The sequence below is a fragment of the Anopheles coluzzii genome, chromosome 3 (assembly GCF_943734685.1).
Source record: "Anopheles coluzzii chromosome 3, AcolN3, whole genome shotgun sequence".
Taxonomy (NCBI): Eukaryota; Metazoa; Arthropoda; class Insecta; order Diptera; family Culicidae; genus Anopheles; species Anopheles coluzzii.
The window spans coordinates 8126570-8144575 of record NC_064671.1 but is presented as its reverse complement, the minus strand read 5'-3'; the positions used below and the strand labels follow the sequence as shown (position 1 = coordinate 8144575).

The 18006-nt window shown below is 45.5% G+C and overlaps 1 protein-coding gene across 1 annotated transcript in view; it reads right to left on the bottom strand.

The window, feature by feature from the left end:
* Positions 1–1374: 1374 nt before the first annotated feature.
* LOC120958564 (EGFR adapter protein-like) overlaps positions 1375–18006 on the bottom strand; it is a 51507-nt gene continuing 34875 nt past the window's right edge. Inside the window, exons 3-5 of the mRNA XM_049608528.1 lie at positions 5900–7691; positions 4208–4831; positions 1375–2484 (exon numbers count right to left, since the gene is read on the bottom strand). Of these exons, the coding sequence (XP_049464485.1) occupies positions 2287–2484; positions 4208–4831; positions 5900–6199 (1122 nt within the window). The 5' untranslated portion in view covers positions 6200–7691 and the 3' untranslated portion in view covers positions 1375–2286. The remainder of the gene's footprint in view (positions 2485–4207; positions 4832–5899; positions 7692–18006) is intronic.

Here is an 18006-nt window from a genome sequence, read left to right as displayed (position 1 = left end):
CGAATTCTTCAAGTCTGCCGGCCACGAGCACGAAGTACACTCGAACGAAATAATGTCATCAGAAGTTCCGACGAAAGCTGCTACCAGAACGTCCCACGGACCTTAACGCTCACTCGGGTTCTGACTTTGAGTAGGATCCACTTTTAATGCCCACTTCTTGCACCACACCACAGACTCTGGGGATTGTTTGCGTTACCGGTGCGTTCCTTTGCTGTGTCGATAACCACCGTCCTACCCAGCGCGCTCTCTCTCTGCCGCTGACAATTTAACATTATTTACCAAACTGCTTTGGACAATTTAGCCACAACTCGTTCCCAGCGGCCTCGAAACCCGGCGGTGGCTTCAAAAACACTCACCCCAGTCACTGCTGGGCTGGGCGTTGTTGCCTAACGCAACCCGAAACATAAAAGCTTGTTTGGATCAACGTCACGTTTCCATCATTATTATCATCGACGATGGGGAAGAGGACGCTTTTGTGATTCCCACTATTCAGGGAAAAGCTACGGGAATGGTAAAGAAGTCTCCTGCCGCGCCAGCTCAAACACAGTTCGTATTTAATTCAGTGTCCCACAAGTCAAGTGCCCTTAGCCGTCTCCGGAGCGAGTAAGAGGATGAGACCCATTTTTAATCAAGCTCTCAGCTGAGACGTTATTAGCGCCCAAACTCCACTGCGGGGATGGTAAGTGTTAATCTGACATTTCTAACTGAAGACAAAAACGGAAAATGATTCAATTGTACTTCTCGCCCCAAAAGCGAACAGAGAAAACAATCATCCCTTGACTCGGTGATTTTAAGTTTATTTCTGTGAACAAGAGAGAGAGAGTGAAAGATATCCCGACAATGTCGAGCAGAATAATGTCCAGCGCGCGTAGTTCTTTTCGCTCGTAGGGACGAGTTCCGGTACTTGTAGAATGTAATCAAAAACTCGTTAACTTCAAGCGCGCCCAACACGACTATAAAACGATAGAGAGAGAGAGAGAGTGGTGAAGAATATACTACACTCTTTTTACGTGATAAGCTCCATCACATCTCGGACCGTTGATGTAAATGTTTGACGTAACGATCCTGTCGAGCTATCGCATGTCCATCGTCACTGTGGTCCACCGCCAGGAAATGTGGTGACGATACGCCGGAAATGAAACGTCCTGTTGTTGGTGCGATGAATGGTTGAGATAATGTGATAAAGGGAAACTAAAAACGCAAATTGAATGTGATCCCGGACGAACCAATCTGGGGTAGTTCTACACCAAGCCAAGATGGAGGAATATGAAACGAGCTTAGTCCAATGTCAAGCATGTCAGCGACGGTTTTAACTTCAAGCTACAATCGTTTTCGGATGGGGTTTGGCCTGATCAGAGCGGCGACACAGAACGCTTAACTTCACAAGTCATTTATTTCCGTTTACGTCAATTGTACGAACACATACATTTATCCACTTAGTGTATACTTGGGGTACGCGTACGCAGTATATTCTAGGGCACATATTCCAGTACTCGACGTCCGGCTCTCGTGCCTGGACGCTCCGCTTCTTAAATCAATGCTCTCAATCTACAAACTACTACCGGTCCCTACGCGTGCTCTAAATTCCTTCCCTTCCAACTTAAATACCGCTGGCTGATTCTGTTACTGCTACCGGAGTGTTGCAACAAAATGTCAGCACAAACCCCCATTACTGCACACCACCATCAGGCCTTTTGCGAGGAAGGGTGGTAACGTTCGGTTTTCTATATCACAATATCAAAAACAGCACTACCGGTTGCCAGAAGAAGGATCGCTCTTTACCGTGCCGTAGTGTAAGTACACCAAACCAACGACTGCCGTTGACGCTTCAGTACATTTTGATTGTTATTCTGTTGTACGCCGGTGTAGGGCGGCATCCTCCATGACGAGGATATATCCGCCTACACGTGTTGGGAACTTCCGCACCGAACCATTTTCCTGCAGGTCTCCTACGCACGCACACACACAGACCCTACAGGCACTATTTACACGCAGCTATTTGACACACTATTTACAAACTCATCAGGAAGCGACTCTGACTTCTGCGGCAGCTTCTCAGCTCCGGCTACTTCGTCTAGCTACTTCCACATGTCACCGCCAGCTAACCACCTGCTGCGGGAGGCAGCCTAATCTCCCACCACCACAAGCGTCGAGCGCTCGCTCGCTCCAAGATGAACGGGGTGAAGAGGATAGGTGCCACACGTCGTTTGGTGAACTAAATTTTATCAAAATGTTCCAAAACCACCTCTCCTTCCGGCCTCTGCATATCCTCAAGCGTCGCTCTTACTACGAGCAGATGTCTAGGTCGGAGAACAGCTTGGAAAACTCGTTCAGCGCACTGAAGGTATCGTAGTCGTCCGTGTGTTTGCACTTGGTCGGGATGTTTTGCGGTCGTGGCAGTGACAGCGGAACCGGAAGCATCTCCGGCATCACCGAATGGTGCGTTATCAGTGCGCGCAGCGAGGAAAATTCCTTCGTGAAGCCCTGGAATGGGAGGTTCGAGAGAGATAAAAACGGAGCAGGTAAGGGATGAGAAGGTGCTTTTTTGGTTATTTCGCGCATAGATGGGTGATCGTGCAAAGGGGTTTGTGGTGAAGTATTCACGCGTGGTTTGAGAAAAGCGCTATGTGTGTGTGAGAGAGAGAGAGATATGTGTGGAATTTGGATAAAACCCATGCAAGGATGTGAAATTTGACACGCTTCGGAAGAGTTTGGGATGATTGTGAGCTTAAATGGCAAATTGCTTCGAAAAATGGGAGATAAACCTTTGCCTATCTTTGTTTACTTGAAGAACTTATTTTACAATTGCCCAATAATGGGTAAATAGATAAACTATTCAAGAACTTAGCTACGCAAACAAGCTTAAATCGGAGCTTGTGTGATCATTTTGATCAACGTCTGAACAAAACGCACTTTAAAGCTCCTCCAATGTTAAAGCTTAAAATTAATTTCACAAACGCAGTTTTTAAAACCACCATTCAGCCTTCCATCGCCCACTCCAGCCACTATTCACGCATCACAATGTGCATAATTTTTCCCGCATAAATTATTCCACCTCCTCCTCCTCACTAGACCCCATTCGCAATACTCAAGCGAGCAATGTGCAACCATTTAATTACGCTATTAATTTGCTCTACACCCGTACGAATATAGCTTTCAAATCACTATGCCCGTTTAAAATTCCCTCCTCAAAGTGCTTAGTTTGTGTGCTCCAAAACCCGGCCCCGATAGAGGCTTAACTGGGGGATGATTTATTATACGCGTGGCTGCACAATTCCATCGCAAATTTATGACTATTTATGGGCCCAATCCCTCACCCACGGGCACATGTGGGAAATTTTAAAATTGGCGTGGGTTCACATCGTTTCAGTGGATCGTAAACATGTTTTTGCATGCTCGCTGCTGACTAACCGGTTTCAGCTTTCCGAGCACGTCCGGAAGTTGTCCCACCCGTTCAATGGGATATGATTAGCGAGCGATGGCTGGTTGTAAATAAGCCGAGGTCGCCGATCCTACTCCAGCATGCCTGGGGATGCATTATTGGTTACAAATTGAATAAAATGGTCCGGCCCCTTTCCGGCATTTGGGGAAAAATCGCCATCCCAGGCGCAAGGACACGCTATAATCAGCTAATATTGATGCTCGCGAGCGCATATCGTTTTCCGGTTCGTTTAAGCTTACCGGCATGATTAGTTGCACCGTGACGGTGGCGCACGATCAAATTGTGCCAATCATTGTGTTTAATTGAGTTCGGTGTTACTACTACATTTCTCTCGCTAACAAGCATTTGGTGGAAATGGCTGTAATGGCTATTAAGAGTTGGCTTTTCAATCTCGCCCATACAAACGCCCTCCGTTGTGCTGACCAGTTTCGGGACGCTACCGTGCTTCATATGCAGTCATTCCTCCTAAAAGGTCCTCTGGGAGCTTGTAATTTAAATTCAACTTTCACCTTTGCACATGTGTGTGTATGTGTGTGAGGTGGTGTGAGTAAAACGGGCTCTACAATCTAACATCATCCATGACCAAAATTAAGCTTCCGGCAGCAGCAATCCTGCCGGAAACAGGTGCTCGCCAGCGTAATGATACGAAATTACCACCTGTACTCACACACACAATCTCGCTCCCCTCCCAAACCCTCACCCCTCACAATCATCCAAAATACCAAAATTCCCACAGACACGCGGGGTACGCGCGCAATAAATTACCTTAATTTTATATCCACGCTCGGTTTTCATAATTAAATAGTGCACCACCTTCGGGCCCGATCCGGGCGGGACGCGCAGTGACAGCGCGAAGCAGCCGTGCTTGGTAGTGCTGCGCCGCACCAGGAACGCACCGGGGCTCTGCTGGGTCAGCACCTCGAGCGACAGTTCACGCGGCAGCCCGGCCTGAAACCAGGACGCCCGGTCCAAGTCCTCGCTGTCCTCGCCGTTCAGGCTCACGCTGTTCAGGCTGTCGGCGTGCTTCGAGGGCGTGAGCGTCGGGAAGCGCTTCGGGCTCGAGCTGGCACTGTTTGTCTGTCGGATCAGGTTCCGCTTGAACTCGTACTCCACCCCATCGGCTACCGCCGTCGTGGACGGGGTGGTGGTGTTAGCCGTCGCTGCACCGGACGCTGCCGTACCGCCGGCGGGTAGCAAGCGTGTCGAACCGGCGAACGATTGCTTGCACGAGTCGCCGAACTTGCTCGACACGATCTGGTCCAGCGTGTAGATGTCCTCGGACAGGATGTCGTTCAGCTTCTTCTGCGGCGAGGTGGGCGATGATTTATGGCACATCAGCGGCAAACTTTCCTCGGTGCTACGCAGAAACCCGAGGGCGAAGCGTTTGATCTGCAGAGAGGAAGGGAGAGAGAGGTAGATATGTAACGCACCCGTGGGTATTAGACATTGGGACATACTGAAGTCATTTCCAACTCCAATAGTAGCTGCCGTGAGCGCTTTCGCGCTATCCTGGTGAACGGTTTATCGCGCGTGGTGCTCTACCAGTGCGATTTGCCCTACCTAGCTAGCGCGCTGGTGGCGCAGAGGTTGTAACGTTGCCAAAGGGTGTTTTTGGTGGCTGTTTGCGTTCGGTCTGTCAAAACCGTCCAGTCGCATGTGTGTTTTGATTTGGGGTTGCGAAACAATATCAATTACCATCATTTGTCTCCCGATGGAGCTGGTTGTTTGGTGCCCGTCTGCGACCAGATGACTGGAACGATGATTGAGACCAGGACAAATGACGGGGCTGGTTTTGAGGATTACGAACTAAGGCTTGGACTTACAAGTAGTACTGGTCGTCTCGCTTAAAAGGGGTTAAAATGTTTTTACTGTAATTTAATTACGTTCTGTACCAGCACATAAGGTTTGAGAATTAAGAATGATAGATTAGGATGTGTTTATCTAAATAGCTTCAATGCTGCATGAGGGTAGACCCAAAACGATTAAAAAGTTGGAAAGAGTCATAAAAGAGCTATTTTGTTCGACAAATTGCATACTTTAAGGCGTTTAAAATCCTATTTTCAATGTAACATAAATTTAACTGGTTTAACTTTAACTGCTAGTACATAAGCAAAAACTCAAAAAGGACCCGAAAAATCTGTGTCAATCAAAGTTACAGGCTCATTTGGTCTCATTATATCAAACCAATAAATAATGCTTAAATCAAGAGTTACAAATGTAACAACATTAAAAGCCGCATGTTACATCCCCATCTGGCCGACCTTTCCCCAACTTCTCACCGTTGCCAATTTCGCCCCATTCCAGCCGTCGCAAATCTGACAAAAGCAATCCAAGCTGCAGAAATGAATTTATCTTTCGCTCAGTTAGCACCGCCAGGGAACGCACTCACAGCGATTCAAAAGCACGAACCCCGCGAAGGTCCATCTGTTTTGCTCCAAACCCAGTAGAATCACTTACCAGTGCCGGTTTCTCCATGAACTTGATGCAATTATTCATCTCGCCCGTCGGCGACCCGCTGCTGTCCTCGTCGGATGAAGTGAGCAGCAGTGGATCCGCGGTGTAATTTACATTTTCATCGCATTTGTTATACGCGGCGCGGTGCTGGGGCGTCTGCTGCGCGGGCAGTACCGCCGGCCGGTCCAGCAGGTCGTAGCTGCACTTGCGAGGATGCTTTCGCTCCATTCTCTCCGCACTGCCGGTGGTGGTGGTGGTCTTGTTCGTCGTAGCGTTGTCGTTAAAATATTCCACTTCCTGCATGTCCGAACGGCAACGGTTGTGGCGCTCGTGTATCCCGAACGTGGGTTTTCACTATTGTTTCACCGGTCGGAGAATGTCTTTTTTGTTTCGTTTCGTCCTAACGTCGTTTGGTTTTCGCTTTCAATTTCACAATTCCGGAGCGAGCTCAGTTGGCTGCGTTCAACGCAAGTAGGTTCAAGGATATCCAATCCTAACCGACCGCGAAACAAGTGCTTGGCCGGGGCCTGGAGTGGTCACAATTTAACCGGTCCACCTATCGACTAGTTTCTCCAGCCAAATGTCCATCGTGTCCTTTTTGTTGCCCTCTGTTACGCGGTACGTTTTGAGCTCGTCGGGCACACTTTATTCCTGCTGCAGGAGATCCATTTTTACTAGCCCTTTCTATAGCAATACATTTTATTCAAACGTGCCGACCCGGTTCTTCCTGCCCGCCCGGTCTCCGGTCACTCAGGCTCCATGGGCCTTTTGTTCGTGGTTTGCCAGTCTGTTCGGGGTACGATCTTGTTTAAATTTATTTTTCACTCTCTCTCTCTGTCTGTCTTTTCCGTTGCAACGGTAACGGAAAAAGTGGATCAACTGTTTTTCTGTGATTATTTGTGTTTGCGTTCTTTGTTGGTTGTGCCGCTTTCCCGCCTGTCCGCCGAGAGCCGGAGCGCACTCATCGACTGACCGATGCTCGGAAAATCTGTTCGAAGCAGGGTAAACTCTTGCCCTTGCCTGTTCAGCACACGGCTCTATTCACCTTGCTCGATACTCGATTGTGATCCTTCTTTTTTTGTATGTGTGTGTTACTGGCTAGCTCTGCTTCCCGCTGAATCCTCTGCAGGATACACTCTTTTTATCTCCTATTAATTTATTGCTCTCTATCATGCGAACCGACAACAGGGTCCGGCAGAAAGGGCAGGGCCGGCAACCGCAACAACTGCACCGTCCGTGACACACCGGCCAGCCGCGCCACGGTTTCTTTCGCGTTTCCCGGTAATTTATTCGCTCTCGTGCGCTGGTGGCTTTTTAAAAGATTTATATTTTTTTACCACCCTCTTCGATTTCACCTCTAAGCCAGCTCCATATATTTCTGGGCCTGTGTGGTTTTTATTTTTTGCACAACCACACACTCACACACTTGTGCTTCATGAGGTCACAAAATGTGGACGGCAAATCGAGCTGTAAACCAACGCCAATTCACCGATGAAAAATTCCGTGGTGCTCGTGTACTTTGCTTTTTGCAGTGGTTTTGGCGGTTGTGTTTTTTGCCTTTTTCAAGTGCAGTCGCTTTGTTATCTAGCGTTCGGTTTTGAGTTTCTCCTTAGCTACACTCATGTACCGGACACCGGTGCGATGCTATCATCCGGGATTACAATTTATTCGGAAATCAGTCCGAGATACGTGGATTTATTTTTCGAGCCTCGTATTTCACCCGGCCGTGGAGGTGAAACACTCACACCTGCTTGGTTGATTGGATGATATTGAATCACTGGCTACTCGGTGAAGTCTGGAAAGGTACAGAATTGATATGAATACGGTAAGTGAAATGTAGTGGAATATAATCAATTCCTATTGATTACAGATCAGGAAAGACCTTTTCAAACAGAAGGATGATAATGAAATAAAACACAAATATGTTTTTAATAATTGAAGAATCTTTTATACTACACTTTTTCAGTCTCTGTTAAACGAACGAAACTATGAACTACATCTAAAGAAGATTTTTAATCATTTAACTTTATCGTAATCAATTTTCATTCAACGAATCCAACTATTAAACTCGCATTATCACTGTTTAATCTCTCAACAACATGTGCAATTATTACGAACGTAGTGTCAATAAAACACAACCTTTATTACCGTTTGCAAAAAAAACACCAAATTCCACGTTTCACGTTTCAAATCGGTTCTGCTATTAACGCTGATTAGAAAACTCCACCGTTCGCGCCTGTGTACGAGAGGAGCCAACTATGTTTGCACAGGTGATTCCAAAATCACGCCAGCTAATCGGGCACGGGCTGTAGAAAAGCTCCCCCCGTCCTTCCAGTATCTTTACACAGCACCAGCTACTAATGTCTCTCTATTTCGCATAGTTTTTCTGTTCCCAACTTTGCATGCTCGTCCGCAAACAGTGTCCCCGTTTGCCTGCTGCTGCTTGCCGCGTTGTAATAATTAAAAGGAGCAAACGGGAAAAATGTTTTCATAAATTGATCCTATTTACGGCGCACTCTGAGGCAGCAACAACAAGAAGCAGAAAAAATGCGAAGAAGAAAACTGCACACCGTCACAAAGTTTTGTGCATGCACTGCACAAACACACTGAAACTCTTTCGTTTTTTTCTTTTTTTGTTTGTGCTTGCAAGTATTATCCTCTTTGCATCGTCGAAATACCGCACCGCCGTTGGTATGGCGAGGGATAATAAGCACCAGAAAAATGCCACTCGAGGATAGAAAAATCCAACGCTAATTTGTTCTCACACCACACCTCGCTTCATCGTGGCATTCGCATCGGAAGGGGGTGGGGGGGGGAGTTGGGATCCTGTTCTTGCATGCACACACACACACAAAAGGTGCAGCCCCATCCACCCCTAACACCGGGTGGGTTCGTCGCTTAATAACCCAACCCGAACTAACGGCTGCAGGGTGTCAGTGAACACCCGGGTGACTGTGCACTAAATGTGCATCCTTTTTCAGGTTCACCTGCCCTAGAATGTGTGCACAAAAACTACCAACGAGCTTAGCATTTCTGCACACCAACCAACCAACGAATTGAGCAACGTCGAGCTTGCTCGTTCGACGGAATTAAGCATCGAAATAAGGGGATGACTCCGACTCATATCTTGCCAGCGCTCTGTGCATGTGCAGCGCCAATTTGTGATCCCTTTGCCCTTGCTTCGTGCTACCCTTGGGTCGGAAAGTCGAATGCATTCCGTGGCATGGTACGATACCGGATAAGAAACACCTCCGCTCGGCCGTATCCATATCGCGCGCGAGTCAGTATAATGGAATGAATTAAATCTCATTTCTCGCTCGTATTCCCACCGGTGAAGGAGGTTCCGTTGGGGTGCTTTCTGCTCCTTCGTGGGTCCCGTTTAGCTTTCTTTAATTTACCCCCAGACCAGCTTAAGTATCTCATCAGACTCGTCTGCCTCATTCACAACGTCCAGAGCCCGCACGGCACGACTACGTACCCGAAGAACACGAACTTCTTCAAGAAAGCAACTCTCGTCTACCTCCGAGCACTGAATGGCACAAGGACTTCTCCTCTAGAGCACACCAATCACAACTAAAAATTCCAAACCAGGCTCTTTCTTCAATGTCCTCTCCTTCTCCCCAATCTACCGATCCTTCCGGTTTGGATTCATTTGTAAGGATTCTCCGATTCCGTGTGCAACTATTTGCTGCAGTTTTGTTCCTTTTTTTTCTTTCTCCCGGTGAGCAATTTTCCCAGACCAGACCAGCTTCTGACGGTGAACAAAAAAAAAGCGAAGAAAAGAAAATGATCGTAAAGATGAAAAACAACTTCTACAAAGTCCCTGTCGAAGCAGTCACCCGTTTGAAAGAAGCTCACGAGACAGCAGAAGCAGAAAACGGGAAGAAATCGACCACCTGCATCTACTCAGCCCCTCCAAGGAGTGGGTTTGCTTGAAACACTCTTCACGGCGGAAAAGTGCAACCAACCACCGACCATGATATGCTCCCCGGTGCAAACATTATCCTGGCGAAAAGAAAAGAATGAAGTGAAAGAGAAATTTGAAGGAGAACACTCCTCCCCTACTAGAACTACCGCGTGCCAAGGAGATTCTTCAATAGCAGAGATTAAACTCTCGACTACTCTCTCGGTGCCTGGCAAGGATGTAAAATTAATCAAGCGAAATTGACGGAAAACAGCAAGAGGTAAATGAAAAATACAACTCTCCCTCCCACAATCTCCTATGGACAGGAGAAACCAGGAAATAGCTCGAGAGACAGTGAAAAGCAAAATATAAAACGGAAAATTCGTCCCGTTCCTTCAATCTTTCAATGGGACATGGCGAACAAAAAAGCAGGAAACACATTCCGAACGTAAACCAAGCAAATCCTTGAACCACCACTCGGCAGCGCGCAAGCAAGAGCCCGGTGTCAGAGTTAATTACAAGATTTGCAGGACTTCAAACATGTCCACAAGCTTCGAGGATGGGTTGGGGTGAGATAGGATGTGCTTCAAAAGCGAAGGTAAGATCGGTGTTGAGATCGCATTAGGTAGTGTACGCTACCAACGCGTGTGTATGTGAAAGAGAGGGCGCAGAGGAAAGTGAGGAAGGGCCCCCTAATTTCTGCTCCACTTTCTCGTGAAGATCTGCCTCACTTTGAGGTGAAAATACTTTGAAGCATGCTTGTGCACGCGTACTGCGGTCATCATGGGTTTTGGTAGCGTGGCGAGATGGAGCCGAGTTTTCAAGCAGATCAATTTAATTATGAAATGAGGAGATAAGAGGCAGCAGAAAACGGGGCATGGCAAGATCTTCTTACGCCCGAATATAACGGGGAGAGCACGGGATCTATTCGGTAAGCATCCTTGACAAAGGTGGTGCTTTTTCAAGCGTGAAAAGCTATCTCATTTTGAATGGGTTTTAAGCAGCGCTGTAAGCACACAGTTGTAAGATGAGTTGTAACACAAGAGATGTTAGCATTTTAATGCCTCATTCAGCGAATCATTCTGAGGGAAATTAAGAGGGCACAATGTTATTACTTTCTTTGAAGGAGACAATTTTGATTACTAAATTGTATTAATTATTTTGATTGTATGTTGTTCTCATTTCCTACACGTTGCATGTTTTAAAGTTTAAAGCAAGATACTTTAGATACGTAACACCTTTTAAATCGTAAATTCTTAATGATGTTGTAAAACATTATTGTTACTACACTTTAAGGTCGATATACTTTATTAAGCTCTCATTCAGTAGCTTCATTTTCAACACGGCACGACACAAGTCTTTAAAATGTTGTAGTCCAATAAACCTGTATTTACATTTTACCATCAAACTCCCAATTTCCTCTCGTTTAGAGCAACCAAATTGATTTCAAAGCGAACTCATATCATATAATCTCAAAACACACAACCATAAAACGGCACCATTGCCTCACGATAACTCATTCACTCCCACCCATTACAGGCACTGCATTATTTATACGCTTTTTAGACGATCACTTACATTGAAATCGGTTTGGATCATCTGGAGGGCTTTACCATTGCCATAACTTTTCCACGCCAAAACCTCTGCCCCAGCCATCCATCTGCTCGCAACGCTTTAAACGCTATCCCGCCATTTTTACACCAGCACATTGCGTCGTGGTACGATTTCCTAGCAATTTGTTTTCATTACCTACGATTGCACTCCGTATCGTTTGCCTCATGACAGCTACAGCAGCTGTAGTACCACACCATGCACAACTTGCACACACACACTCACACACACATGACCACACATGCCATAGCCACACAATCGTAAACATTACCCAGACACAATAAATCGAATACCGGTTATCACACATTTAGCAAAAACGATAACATTAATGGCTGGGCAATGGCCGCACGGCCACAGACGTTTAACTAGGGTGTGTGCTACTCACCCCCACACAACCACCGTAGGAGTAGTAACGACGATGGAAACGATTTATACGCTCTTGCTCACCCCGACACACTCACTAAATGGTTTGGAAAACCCGGAAAAGCTGTGAAGTTACGGCGAAAGAGGTGGTGTGAGAAAACCCGGAAGTGAACAAACCACTGCACACGTGTTTCGGATTGGATAAAGGCGGCTGGACAATTGCGCGATAAGATCTGGCTCTGTATGTGTGTGTGTTTCAGCGGGAAGAGAAGGAGAGACTTGGGTGAGATCATCATTTCATGGATGCTCCTTCGTTAGTTCCACAGCCATAGCGAATGAAGATGAGCCTTTTTTGTAAAAGTGAAAAAGACACTCACAAAAAAAACCCCGGACAACCACAGTCACTTCCAGACACTAAAGTGGCATGGTTTCTTTCTTGGTCATTTTGTTCTTTTCTAGCTGAGGCTGAAGCCTCATATCCTCCAGTGACATGAGCTACATGGACACTATTTTCTAGTAAGTATAAAAAACTGACTTTACAGCTAAGAAGAACTCAAAGCCAAGGGAAAATAGGCTATCACTGCTTTCTTTTAGTCCTTCGAACAGGATCCTAGAGCGACTGCTGACCGCAGAAAGAACAATACGACGGGGGTAGTAAAACACAGTCATACTAACGCTCTCTCACACTCACACACACAGCCACGCGCGTCGTCGACCTCAGGCACTACCCATGGGAGATGAACAATGAAGACATGCGAGAACCTTGGCCAAAGCATGAACCCCCGTTGCACGATAACGAGAGGGACAAAACCTCTAAAAGAAATCTTCCCCGTCGTTTGTTGTTCTCGGCGTGTTCTTTGTACTGTTTCCCCGTTAGTAGCCAGGCGCCCAGGCACAGTCAAAAGTCATGCCAGTAGTGACCGTTTCGGACCGGTCAGACGAAAGAATTTACGATGACGACAATGAAACGGAACGGAACCATAACCGAGCAAGCACACACATGCTTATGGGAAGGATAAAAATAGCCGTGTATGGGAGGCTTCTCCTTTTCCATCTATTCTTGCTTTTCTACCCCATATTCCGACGTTGGCATTTTGCTCATATCCGACCACTTCCTCCGTTCACCAGGGGGAGGAAAAAACGCTCCCGTTAGCACTCCATCTCCCGGCCGAAGCTAGAGCCATTTGTTATCAGGACAGGGCGGACAAAATTGAAAATATATGGCCCATTAGGACAAGTGTTCCCCGGGAGTTCCTCCACTCCACGGCGGCTGCCTGTTTGGCCTTTCCACGCTGGATCAAGTTCTTAACCGGCAGGAAAGTATCACATACACATACGGTGAGGAAGAAGAAAAAACGCCTGGGTGCTTAGTCAAAACCACAGGCAACACACACAACGCACATATTCAGCCCATCGTGTTTCTTTCACTAGCGACACTCGCTTTTTTTTTTGGCTGCAACCATTTGCCGAAGAGGAGGACCCTTTCGAGAGGAATTTTCACACTACCATCCCATTCATCGACTGTTCTCTGTGAAGCAATTCGTAACGACGTCATTCGAGATTCGGACATTCTTTGCTCTTTTTTTGGGGTGTGAGTTAGAAGTGTCCCTATATCTTTATTCCCACTGCTCCCACTAGCAGAGATAATTGAGTCATTTAATTACTCGATGGATGAAAACAGACCAAGCTGCCGAGAAGGATAGTCTAGTCACTAGTCTGCTGATTTGGCTGTCTTCGGTTGTTGCGAATATTGACTTACTCCCACCAACCAGAGACACAATTCCGAAACGATCAACGAAAAGCTGGCCCTCTTTTTGATTCTGCCTGCCAGCAGCAGATCCCAACGACCCGTGCCATTACTACCGGAGGTTTTGCACAAAACCCACTGCACTATCAATTTGCTAAATGGAGTGGCTGATGTTTTCGTATGTGCAGCGCGCAAGCAATAGCTTCAATTTCCCCTAACCATTCCTCCACCATATCGAGGAATGGTTGCGAGCATCAAAGCGAGTAAATGATGCTGGAAAGAGATTTTCCCCTAGATTGACCGTCGACTAGGGCCAAACGATTGAAGCGTCCCATGGTCGCGAGGCAAGCCCACGAGCTGGTGAACATAAGAGTTAACGACGCAACTACAACCGGCACCGAAATTGGAAACAAAATATACTAAACTTCATGCACGATTAGAAGCAGAGAGGCCGGTAGGAGGTAAAAGCAACCATTCGTCGTACAATAGGAAAAATCTCATCTATTGCAGCCAATTTCGTGTCGTGTTTGCTGCTCGTAACGATAAACGATCGAAAAGTACTCCAACTCCAACCAAACACACACACTACCCAACACATGCCTTTCTGGGAAAAGTGAACACGCAAAAACAATCAGCATTTTGGTTGGTTCCGCTCCACTCATGTTTCATGTGACGATAAGCACTTGTGATGGTTTGGTAACCCTTTCCGGGGAGGAAAAAAAACATCCAAACCCACCCCGCCAACCGGAAGCATGGAGAAAGCATGGTGTAAAAATCGTTTAAAATGAATTTTTCATTGTATTTTTGATAAGCATGTGAATTTCAATGTGCCGTGCTCGTGCGCTCCTCTTGCAAGTCTGCTTTACTGTGTGGAAAACCTAAACCCTTTCCACGGAAATCTCGTAGCCCGCATATCTACTTCCTTCCATCGCGCGTGCAGGAAGCATGATTATGGATGCATGGTTGTTGCGGGTTTGCTCCTTTTTTGTACATATCAACATATTCCAGCGAACACCCCACAGCAACACGCAACAGTTATGCAACCCAACAGAGTAGCATTGTGTAGCGCTTTTTATTAAATTTGATTTGCAAAACCAACCAGATCAAACGTGACGAGCTGGTAGCAAACCGGCATCAAATCACTACCGGGAAGGCATGGAGGTGCATTTCCAGCAGCAGTTGCCACTTTGATCATCTACAATCTAATATGAGTTAGCGATGGAAAAACAATCGTACTCGGAAAGGCTCAAAATTTCCTAGAAACATACTGTAAATGTTGTTCCAGTTGGATTGATGGTACTTGAAAAGGACGTACATCGAACAGCATATGTTTGTGTTAACAATAACTTTTGAATGGAACAGTAGCTGTTGATACAAGAGCAGCGTTTTAATCAACTAGAGGAACATCGTATTTATGCATTACAATGGAATAACACAACACCTATTTTCCAGGAATTTAACTCTGGGAGCATGTTTTGTAATGCATCAACGTACTAACCGATAACTCTGAGGTAAACTAGGCAAGATGCAGGAGTAAACTAAAGCATCAGATCAATATCTCTCTCTTGCCATTACACCACATCTTCCTTGACGCTAGCAAATGGGACCGTAACTGCGTCTGGAGCCTTCCCAACAAGCCATTTTCTTCCCGACAGTAACAATGATTGATAATGCATCGGTCAAACTTACCACTTCAGCCAATCAATATACTAGCAGCGTAATGCCCCGAAACTCTTCTTCGTTGTTATATTTTTAGGAGCGAAAAAACTTCCCTGGGCAATTCCGGGACTTTCTCGTCAGTCGACGTCATCCTCGTCCAGGATATCCGACCGCTTCAATTTCTCCCGCTCTTTCTTCTTCTCATTCTCATCATTGCATCCCGCTTGGGCCCTATCCAATATCCTGTGCTCAAAGCTATTTTGTTATTCTTTCCCGTGCTGCAAACCACCAGCCCGCTCTAGTTTAGCTGGTGGAGCTAATCGTTGTACCAGTGTGGGTAGTGACTGGTACGCAAGAAACTGGTTAGTCAGAGTATTTCATCACCATCAACATGACAGCACAGGCCATCACCGGGAGCGACAATACGGTTCTGGGCGGAAAGCATAACATAGTGGCTGGTCTGCTGGCTAGTCACCATAATATATTAAGGACTAGTTAAGGCCCGGTAAAATCTACCGGATGTCCTCAAATTTCGAATCATTTTCAAACTCTACACGTTCAGTGGCAACAACCATAACTCAAACACCTATTTGTTCTTATTTGTTCTTACAACTATTTTAACCTTGTAACTTCCTGGTTGTTACAGTTCTTACTGTACATTGCAGAACCGTTAAATATCGATGAGGCTACTTTTGAGCCATTCTGATGTATATCTTAAATCTTAACTAACCATAAAAAACCAAGTCACGCAATTTTGTAATTTTTTTAACTGGTGTTCAAAAATAAGGTTATTTGTTACGCACGTAAAGTACCAATGAATCTTATTTACTTACACTTATAAGTAATAACAATGATAATCATGATTGGCGAGTTTTATGGCCATTTTGATAAAACAGAATGTTCAGTAGCTGCATTCCTACTTATTTTCAATCGAACTGATACGTTCCATGCCTCTGTTGACACAAATGTATAATTTTTTTATTATTATTTTTTGGTTATTGGCGTGATTTTTTGGAAAGCATAGCTAAGTAGTAACCTCAACAACGTGTTCATTGAATAACGTATTGATGTGCAGTGGATTAAAAAATTAGGGTGCCTTCTGTTTTTTGTGCCCATAAATGTTAAGATTGAACTACAAAAATATGATATCGCACGTGGTTCGAATTCCATTTCTACTCTTTTTTCGACTTATGTTTCATACGTTAGGTAATAAGTAATAGATGCTTAGAACAATTTAAATGTAAATTTGCTTGGTCTTTAATTTCATGAGGGTCATTTCCAAAAACGCCATCAAAATTTGACGTGTCCTTAATTATAACTTGGTTGTTCTCATCAATCAACAACATAGTACGGTGATAGCATCACATGGTAGATATCGCCATCACTCTTGATAGATACAGTCAGAATCTTTTCAGCCCTCTTGAGCACGTTACAGTAAGCATAGTTTCATTGTGGATCATTCTGCTGTTGACGCTGATCCGGCTGAATGCAGTGCGCACGGTTGTCTCACCTAACGCGCAGTATGTTGCAGTCATGTTGCGCAATGAACCATCTCTCCCTTTAGTGCTTTGTTCCGGAAGGACATCCTGAAATAAGTAGCTCTTCCCGCCCGAGAGCAAATCGTTACAAATTCAATTTTAACTTTCAAGCCATCAACATCCGCCGCTTTCTTGCTCGGAATTTCATCAAGGCATTTTAGCATATGGCCGCTTAGGGTCTCTCGGCTATATCTGCCTCTTATTGTCCTGCGTTGTCCTTGTCCCGACTCAGCCAATATTGCGGAGTAGTAGATTTGAGGGAGAAGTAGATTTGGGGCGGTCCCGTGGTACGTGGTCGTCGACTCGAACGACTCAATAACATACCCGTCATGGGTTCAAGCCCATGGACCGTCCCCTCGTAGCAAGGATTGACTATCCGGCTAGGTGGTAATGAATTAAGTCTCGAAAGCCTATACAGGGCGGCATGTCCGCACAGGACGTTGTACGCCAAATAGAAAAAGATTTGAGGGAGTGTCCTTGTTCGACGTCCTGGGTATAGCAACCCGTTTTACAGGATATTCTGTACCACACTTATCTGCCGATGACGACGGTGTATGTAGTATTCGAGGTGCTTAAGCACCAATAATGAGTATGGTTGGCTTTATTAATGATTGAATGATTTGGAATATCAACCATTTCACAAATAAGATATTTTGCACAGTTTTCAAACATTTTTTTTAAATATTGCCTTGAATATCTTGATTTATAATGGGAAGTGGTATGAGATGGGACACTTTATCATCAGGTGGCTAATTTGCAACTTTAATTAAAAAAAAAATCATTATATCCAATACCATGTGTTTTCAAATCGGTTTGTGTAAACAAAAAATCTAAGTAACCATTGCCCTCATTACCCGCGGACTGGCAGTGTGGTATTGAGCAAGTCCTTTCGCAGCAACGCGCGTTGCTAAGAGAGCTCTGCTCTCACCGCTTTCTCTCTCTCTTGCTGAATGTTTACTCTCACGTCATTGTGGCGATTTTCGATTTTATATATAGTGAGAAGATGAAACTGTAAACAAACTTACTTCCCTGCCGAAATGGATGACGCGAAAGATAGAAATAGCCACAGCATTGGAGCTTCCAACTGTCCTTAAAAATCACTCAAACGTTTCCCAATCCATCCATTGGAAGGTAGCGTACAAGTTATTCTATGTTTGGAGTTTGTTTTTGCTTTTGAAACGGTCAACAAAGGCCAGCAAAACGAATAAAAGTATCAAATGTTTAGTGTAACTTCCCGTTGGGAGATATCTTCAAAAGATACTAACCAAATACCCGAAGCTACACTTAC